General features: G+C 59.3%; 1 protein-coding gene across 2 annotated transcripts; it reads left to right on the top strand.

The window, feature by feature from the left end:
* Nucleotides 1–483: 483 nt before the first annotated feature.
* Nucleotides 484–8,107, top strand: YKT6 (YKT6 v-SNARE homolog). Of its 2 annotated transcripts, none has more exons than XM_037371754.1 (8): nucleotides 484–593; nucleotides 1,170–1,292; nucleotides 4,196–4,278; nucleotides 5,086–5,186; nucleotides 5,752–5,856; nucleotides 6,034–6,099; nucleotides 6,372–6,473; nucleotides 6,934–8,107. In XM_037371754.1, exons 2-8 carry the CDS (start codon nucleotides 1,189–1,191, stop codon nucleotides 6,967–6,969), a joined length of 597 nt encoding a protein of 198 aa, XP_037227651.1. In that variant the 5' UTR covers nucleotides 484–593; nucleotides 1,170–1,188; the 3' UTR covers nucleotides 6,970–8,107. The 2 variants fall into 2 exon arrangements, with proteins under 2 accessions (XP_037227651.1, XP_037227652.1); XM_037371755.1 differs by lacking the exon at nucleotides 484–593 and adding an exon at nucleotides 616–646.
* The last annotated feature ends 256 nt before the right edge of the window (nucleotides 8,108–8,363 follow it).

Below are 8,363 nucleotides of genomic sequence, written 5' to 3'. Positions count from 1 at the left end.
ACCAGCCAGCCCCCACACTGTGGAGGACAGTACAGCCCCACGGACGGGTCCCCAGCCGCCCCAGGGGTCCCTGCACTGTGGGGAGAGGCCCCCCAAGCGGGGCCCACTCTGGGGCAGGAGAGAGGCCCACCCCCCAGAGACACCCCCACCCCCCGCGCAGGCCCCATGCCACGGGGAGAGGCCGCGCCACTGACAGACCCCGGCCCCACGGAGCCGCCCCCGCCCAGCCATGGGGCCCCCAGGCCCCGTCCTCTTCGCACCCCCGCGCAAAGGACGCCGGGATAGAGCGCCCTCTGCTGGAGGCCCTGAGGAAGAAGCCCCGCCCCATGACGCCAGGACAGCCCTGACTGGCCGCCCAGCTAGAAGGCGGGCCGCGAGCGGAGGTGGGCGGGGCTGGGGAAGACAGGCGCTTATTGGTCAAGAGGTTGAGGGGGCGGAGCGCAGTCAGAGCGTGCGCAGAGTGGGCGAGGCCCCGTGGCAGTTGTCTGGGGCGGGTGTCACTTCCGGGTGCGGCGCTTCTGTTTCCGGGTGGCGCTCAGTCCCCGCCCCCCTCGTTAGCCGTCGCCTTCTCCCAGCTGCTTCCGGAACCGCCGGTACTGCGGGCCGGGCCGGGGGGAGACCGGGGTGTGGGCCTGGCTCGTACTGGGTGGGGAGTGGCTCGTGCTGGACCCGGGGGCTGGGCCGGGGGCTGGGCCCGCTGGGTCATACTGGGGGCCGGGCCCGCCGGGGGCCTGGGCTGGCTTATGTTGGAGGGGTGGGGACTGGGTTAGTTGGGTTATACTGGGGAGAACTGGGTTATACAGGGCAGGACTGGGCTATTTGAGGTCACACCAGCGTGGGGGGTCATTGCCAGGGTGTCCCGGCTGAAGGGACCAGGGCTGGTGGCCAGGCGAGCCTGGGGGAGGCGTGGGACGGGGTGACAGGGCAGGCCCTGGGGGTGTCAGCAGGCAGGCGTGTGGGTGCAGGTTGCCTCGGGCCGGCATTTAAAGGACAGAGGAAGGGACTGGGTGATGCAGAGGACCCCCAGCCACAGGGGCAGGAGGAGGGTCCTGGTGAGGCCCGGGAGAAAGGCCCAGCTGCTCGGGAAGGGTCTCACCAGCTGCTTGGTTTCCAAGCCTGGCGGCAGCCTGGCCCCTTTCTCATCCCCCGGGTTTCCTTCCTCTCCTCAGGGAAGCGGGAGACTCCAAGATGAGGCTCTACAGCCTAAGTGTCCTTTACAAAGGCGACCCCAAAGTGCATTTACTGAAAGCTGCCTATGACGTGTCCACTTTCAACTTCTTCCAGAGGTCCAGGTGGGTGCCTGGAGTGACAGAACCTCCCAGGGGGGGATCTGGGGGCAGGAAACTCGCCTGTGCCCTGTGAGGCTGGCACGTGGCTCGGGCAGGACCTTGGGGAGAGGGTGTAAAAGCTTTTGGTGGGTTTTCTTCCCCGTTCTGCTCCTGTGTCACCAGGGATGCAGTGGCAGCTCTTAACTGACTTTTCCTAAGGGATAAACCCACCAGAGATGCTCTCCTGGGGAGATGTGACCCAGCACACATGATTCAGTGCTGCAGAATCCACTTTGAGCAACCTTGCAGCCTCTGGAACAGGGTGAAACCTCATTTCCCCTAAGAGCCACCCAGGACCAGCAGCAGCTGGAGGTCAGGTTTGACTCGGTAAATCATCCACTGTAGCCAAGTGATAAAATCTGGCTGCAAGGAAACACCCTGAGTGCTCAAGTCAGCCATTCTCCCTTGCAGTGAGTGCCGAAGCTGGGTAGTCACGGCAGCTCCTGGGGTGTGAGGCGAGTGGGAGGCTTGTCTTTGTGTCAGACTTACAAGGCTCTCCTGACACCTCCGGTATCTTTTCATTTAGGTGCTTGGTCTAATCTTAAACTTTTCCCAGCCCACAAACCTCTGCTTGGGTTATTCTGACTGCTTCAGGTGAGCCGGTTTAGCCCAGAACACTGATCTGAGCTCCCGGGTGTCCTGCTGCCTGCTCCGTGCACACAGCCAGATCACGGAGCGCTCTCAGCAGCTGCCCTTGAGCTGGCAGCTGAGGCGAGCTCCTAAAAAGCCTCTCAAAGTTTTAAAATCAAGCAGGCGCATGTTGTGAAACCACTCGTTTCCCAGCCCCTGACTCCAGACGATAAAGGCCTTAGGAAATACTCACCTATGGGACTTCATGCCCCATCCCTGCCAAGATCTTATGGAGCCTTGAGCACATTTGGTTCTGCAGTCCCAGTGGTAAAGGGAACATGCTGAAGTAAGATTGTCTTAAAAAATACTTTCTTAGCTAAATGTGCAAGAGGGATAAAGGAGCTGTGCCAGCGCTGCCAACACATGTGCTCCAAGATGGGTTGCAGCGGGTGAAGTAATCTTTTGAAAACCCAAACGACTTCATAGTCACAGTTCTTTGTTTTCCAAATCCTGAGAAGGTTCCCTGTGTGGTTTTGCTGTCAGGTACAGCTGAAAGAGCTGCTTCCCTGACAGAGGGCTGTTTCTTTGCTTAAAACATTCTTGGTTTGTTGGGAGCAGCGATGATGGTGGGGGTGGGGGGGTGGGGCTGTCTGTGCTTGTTATTCTCCAGTGGTTAATCCTTGTCCTGGGCTGGTTCCCGGGTCATGCTCGGAGGGGCGTTTTGTTCACCTCGGTACCTGTGTGAGCACAGCCTAGGTGTGATGTATGAGGTGTGACTAACTTAAGTTTGGGTTAAAAATCCTGCATGCACATTTTTTGAGGCTGTGGAGTTACCAGGGAGTTCGTTTGGATCTGGGATAAATAGGGTTGTGGTTCCTGGGGGCTGTAAGAACCTGCTGGGTAGATGGATGGGGCTGGCCTGGCCATGCCAGCGCGCGGTGTCTGCTGTCAAACATCTGCCACATAATGTGGGAGAGTCAGGAACACAGTGTGAGGGAATGAAGTCTTCGGTGGCTGATTCCTCCAGGAATACTGTGAAGAATTGTGACAGTGGGGGCTGTGGCTGCCAGCAGGTCTCCCACACCAGGAGGAACGTGTCGGTCCTCTTGTTTCTGCTGAAGTTGGATTAAGAAATCTTTGGGCTGGTCTTTTCTCTGCAGTGCCTGGAAACCCGACAGTTCGGAGTTTCAGTGGAGCTGGTGTCTGATTGCATGGTGTCCAGGCTGGGAGAAATGCAAAACCCCCTAAGGAGTATGTAAACCATGAGAAGAAAATCCCCGTTCTGGAGTTGGTTCCGGTGGTGGAAGGCAGTGAGGAAATTGCGGCCTTTGCTGTGCCGGTGTCTGCTTTTGTTAACGTTTCCTCGGCGCCACATCATATGAAGCTCCTGAGCGGGAGCTGTTGGTGCAGGGGGTGTTTGAGCAAATTGTAATCTGAGCTCTGACAGGTTTCTCTTCCTGGGACTTCCTAGCTGAAGTGGGGAATTTGTCACCTCATGTTTATTAATCCCGGTGTGCCCAGGACCGTGTGTGTTTGGAACAGATTTATTTTGCACGTGCTCATGATTTTTGGCCTCTGTTTTTACTGTGGGGTGAAGAGGAGGGTTTATGCGAGAAGCCTGTTTGGCAGGACTCGAGCCTGGGCTCAGGAATGTTTTCCAGCCTTTAGAGCAAGTTTGGCTTAAGGATGTTCCTTAATTTTGGCTCAAAGTGGTAGGTAGCTGAGGTGTGTCTGCAGGTCAAACAGCTTTCCTGGGATGCCGGCACCTTGCGTGGGATTCAGGTGAGGGCCCCAGGGGCCCCAAGGAAAAAGACTCCCACAGGAGAAGGGGCCGGAGCACCCCTGCAGCCCCTCACTGCGTTAGAGCAGGGCGCAGCCACTCATCAGGCACTAGACAGGCAGATCTGTGGGTCAGTGGTGGTTTATGTCCTGCTAAATCACCAAAAAGCAAGTTGTGTCCAGGGCTGCGAGTCTCTCGCCGTGGATGGGGAACACGGGCGCTCCCCAGGACGTGGCAAAGCTGGAGTTGTTGCGTGGTGGCTGCAGCTCTGTGTGTGTGCAGGGTCTGGCTTCTTCCTCGAGGAAAACCCACAGCTCAGCCATGTCACCATGACCCAAATGTGGCAGTGGAGTCGTGGGGAAGGGTTTCAGTTCACCCAAAACACTGGTGACCTGCGGGACAGACTATCATCCCCATGGCTGCTGCGCCAGCACCCCTGTAGCTCCCTGGAGCACGTGCAGCTCCCACAGACCTGGGACCCCTCGCAGACTCGAGTGCCAACGCTTTGTGTTTGCAGCGTGCAGGAATTCATGACCTTCACGAGCCAGCTGATTGTGGAGCGCTCGGAGCTGGGCAGCAGAGCCTCCGTCAAGGAGCAAGGTAAGAGGATAACCCAGGGTCAGCACATGCAGCTGCACGTGCTTTGTTGCTTGTCTGTTTATGATAAAAAAATGAGACCTCAAAGTGAGGTTGTTGAGCTAGGCGAGAAGCCAGCCCGCCCCGCAAGAGAGGTTACAGGAGGACCAGGGACGTGCCTGGCAGCCAGCTGCTGCCTTCAAGTTTCGTTACTCTTCCGGCCGCCCTTGGAAGGCTCAGAGCTGTCAGGCTGCGCACCCTCTGCTCGCTGGGTTTGTCTTGTCCCACACAGCGGCAATGCCCCGAGGGGCAGCTGTGCTGGCACAGCCTCCTGTCCCTTGAGCCCTGCCGTGCAAGCCTGGGCTCCGTACCCTGATCTCTGGCTGCACCTCCAGCCTCCCCACCCTGCTCCACGGCTCCACGTGCCTCCCAAACCCTGGGATGCGCAGGGTGCGGCCTGGAGTTGGCCACTGCAGCCTCTTTAATAACACTCCAGCCTTGTGACTGGTCGTTATTTATTAAAATCAGGCCGAGTGCTTCCCCTGCTGGTTTGTGTTTAACTCTGGCACTACCTGCTGCCCTGGAATGTTCATGTCATGTCCTGTACCACGTGGCTAGGCTGCGGTAACCTGCTGAAGCACAACTCGGGGCTGATTTTGATTCTCCCTTGAGCCCTTCCCACTCTCCTAATGAAATCATGTGAAATGCGGTCACTGAATTAAAACTTCCAGGGCAATGTGGAAGAGCTGCAGGGGCTGGGCAGGAGGTGGCGGGTGCTGGGGGAGGCTCTGGACCTTCACGCTGCCTCTCTGACATGAATTCTCTGCCCAGAGTACCTCTGCCACGTGTATGTCCGGAATGACGGGCTGGCTGGAGTGGTGATTGCAGATAATGAATATCCGCAGCGAGTTTGCTTCACCTTGCTGGACAAGGTGAGCGCGCGGGCTGGGAGTGGCTCCAGGGGCAACAGGCTGTGCATTGGGGCTGCTCTGGGGACCTCTCTGATCTCCTGCTCATGCTGTGACGAGGAAATGACCCTCCCGCTCGTTAGCTGGGGGACATGGGAGATGAGCTGAGCGGGATCTGGCTGGCCCAAAGACTTCTGAGCCATGCAGTGCCTTGGCTTTGCATGCCAGGACTTAGTCCCAGCTCCACTCTGCTGCCGGCCCAGGACAAACACTCCGTCGTCCTTGGCTAGCTTGGGTTGTATGAGGGAAAACTGGTTGCAGCCACGCTCCCGGCATTGCTGAAAACTGGTGATTATGTGTCTGGCAGGGTGCAGGGTTTTGGGGACAGTCAGGGACAGCCACCCCTACCTGGTGTCAGCACCACTCTGTCAGTCGCTTGTCCGAGAGGTTGGTTTCTGTTTCTTACCTTGGCTTGTTCAAAAGGGAACAAAGAAGAGGAAAGAAATCTCCTTTTATGAGGAGATTCTGGTCACTGTGAGCCCACAGGCATAACTGCTGGGCAGTAACTGCCCACTTCCTTATGTCGCAGGTGCTGGATGAATTCTCCAGGCAGGTCAGCAAAATAGACTGGCCTTCAGGATCCCCAGCAACAATCAGCTACGCAGCCTTGGATGGATACCTCAGTAAATACCAGGTACAGCCTCCCGGGACCACCACAGGGTGGTGGGGAAGAGGGGTCCTGTGCAGAGGCTGGGGAATATGAGGTCTGGAGGTGGAAGCACGGGTAGTGCCTGTGCCGCCGCGGGGCCATGGCCCAGGGGATGCCGACATGCCCGTGGTGGCAGTGCCAACACTGTTGTTTCTCTCCAAGAACCCCCGTGATGCCGACCCGATGACCCGAGTGCAGGCGGAGCTGGATGAGACCAAAATCATCCTGGTGAGAAGGACACTGGGCCCATGGCCAGGACGCTCCAGCTGCCATGTCTGTGCAGGGGTGCCCGTTTTGGGGGGCTGGGGTGTAGGGTGGCCTTCCAGGCGACGGGGCTGTCCTGCCTTCTCCATTCCCTGGAGACATTCCTGGTGCTTTGGGAGCTTCCTCTGCCCTTCCTGGCCCTCTGGGCTGGTCCAGCACCTCCACCTTCTGCTTGGGGCTGGGGAGCGAGCAAGGAGGTGCCAGTGCCGTGAGTCAGCATTTGTTTTTTTCGGCAGCACAACACCATGGAGTCGCTGCTGGAGCGAGGGGAGAAGCTAGATGACTTGGTTTCCAAATCAGAGGTGCTTGGTGCACAGTCCAAAGCCTTCTACAAAACTGTGAGTGCAGGTTTTCATCCCCGGGGAGGGTCACCCTCCTCCCTCAGGAGCCAGGGATGGCCTGGGGCTGGGCAGAATAAATCCCCGGGCCAGGGGACCTGGGTGGCAGGCAAGGATCGCCGGCTGCTGGTGCAGCTGCTTTGACCCAGGGGAGCGTGGTTGCCCGAACTCCAGCTGCGGAGCTCCTCAGCTCCTCGATCTTGCCCTGCAGCTGGTGGCGGGTGATGCCGATCCCAGCTGCGGCGGTTGCTGGTGTGGGCTCTGGCTGAGGTGACGGCTGAGGGGGTCAGGTCTGTGCCATGAGCCTTCAGCGCCGGGGCACAGGGTGTTTGCTTTTGTGGTGAGCCGTGAGGGCTGGGACTGTGCTGGCTTCCTCTAGTGGGAGGAGGACTGTGTGGGCCCCCCGTGGCCCTTGGAGAGCTGCAGTGAGTGCCACTGCTGGTTTTCCTTTTCTTCCCAGGCCCGAAAGCAGAATTCCTGCTGTGAAATCATGTGACGCGGACCCTGGGGTCTCCTGCTCCGGACCACCAGGCCTTCGCTCCCCTTCGGACCTCAGCCAGGACAGAAAGCAGAAGCCCAGGGCAGGTTCCCAGGCCTGGGCTGTGCCGTGGGGGGCAGGGCTGGGCCTCCTCGGCTCTGCAGGCTTATGTGACTGTTTCATCTGGAGGGGATGCCGAGCCTGGCATTGGGCCGGCACCCCACGGGGTGGGGGGAGCACCGGAGACCCGCTGCCCTTGCTTTTCCCGAGGGTGGCTTGGACCATGGGGCGCCCAGCCACACGCACTCCCCTGCCTTTACACCTGTAACACTAGCCAGTGCCTCGGCATCCTGGCACTACTGGCCTGGGGGAGGCAGGGAGAGAGGAACCGGGGCTCCCGCCGCCATGCCTGGGGCTGCCTGGGGAGCCGGGGTGGGTCTTTTATGTATTTGTGTCCTAAGAGTGAGCCCGGGGGGTGGGAGAGGGGGAGTGGGAAGGGAAGAAGAGGCGCTTTCCTCTGGTGGGGGATGCTCGCTGCTGGATTATCACCCATTGCCTCCCTGGGCAGCTTTTCCCAATGGCGGTGAGCTGGAAGCTGTGCCCCCAGCGCCTACTCGCTGGCCTCCATCCCCAGGGAAGGAGCAGGGCTGAGTGGGTGACAGGGAGGGGGCTGCCCCAGGGCCCTTTTTCTGGCTGCGGTGGAGGTGTGGGAAGGAGCCGAGTGGGGACAGGGCAGGCCTGGGCAGCCTGCGGCCCCCCTGCCTGGCTCCGTGGGTTGGGGGGTCTGTCCCCCATTGCCCTGGCCGGGGACTTGTCTGCGCCCCACCGTTCACCAGCTGCTGGGGGGAGAGGGAAGCTGGGGCAAGCGCAGAAACCAGCCCCAGTGCTCGGGCTGCTGTGCTGGCAGGAGGGGAGCAGGGCCGAGGGGCAGCTGGGGGGGCTCACCTGCCTTCCCTGTGGCTCAGAGACCCCCTCCCCTGCTGCCATCAGCCTGGGGGGGCTCGCTGGGCGCCCAGCAGCCCTCGCTGCCTCCTCTTCCTCCTCCTTTGGAAGGGAAAAAGCTTTTGCTTGAGATTGTATCGTGATCGGTGTTGCCTATTGTTTCTGTGCTGCTGGCCACACTGGCCGGTGGGGATAAAGTTGTCTTTGGCAGTTGTCGGCCGGCTCCGACTCTTTCTGCAGCTTCCCTGGGTGGGAATCGGGCCGGGCAGGGCCGGAGGGGCATCCCCATGGGCCCTGGGGGCAAACCAGCATGTAGGGATTTACTCAGCCTTCTCCCTCCAGCTACTTTTTTTGGTCAGTTGTTTTTCCTCATAATTTATTTGCAGTTTTCCCGAGACAAAAACAAAATCAGAGTCATCTTATACACTTACAAGGCTCAGAAAGAAAAGACAAAGGGATTGGGGGGACAG

The sequence above is a fragment of the Falco rusticolus genome, chromosome 20, assembly GCF_015220075.1.
Source record: "Falco rusticolus isolate bFalRus1 chromosome 20, bFalRus1.pri, whole genome shotgun sequence".
Classification (NCBI taxonomy): Eukaryota; Metazoa; Chordata; class Aves; order Falconiformes; family Falconidae; genus Falco; species Falco rusticolus.
This window is presented reverse-complemented; position numbering and strand designations above follow the sequence as displayed.

Coding starts and splice junctions, on each gene's coding strand:
- YKT6 (XM_037371754.1), top strand. CDS start 1,189: ATGAGGCTCTACAGCCTAAGTGTCCTTTACAAAGGCGACCCCAAAGTG. Junction 1,293..4,195: donor AACTTCTTCCAGAGGTCCAG/GTGGGTGCCTGG, acceptor TTGTGTTTGCAG/CGTGCAGGAATTCATGACCT. Junction 5,187..5,751: donor GCTTCACCTTGCTGGACAAG/GTGAGCGCGCGG, acceptor CTTATGTCGCAG/GTGCTGGATGAATTCTCCAG.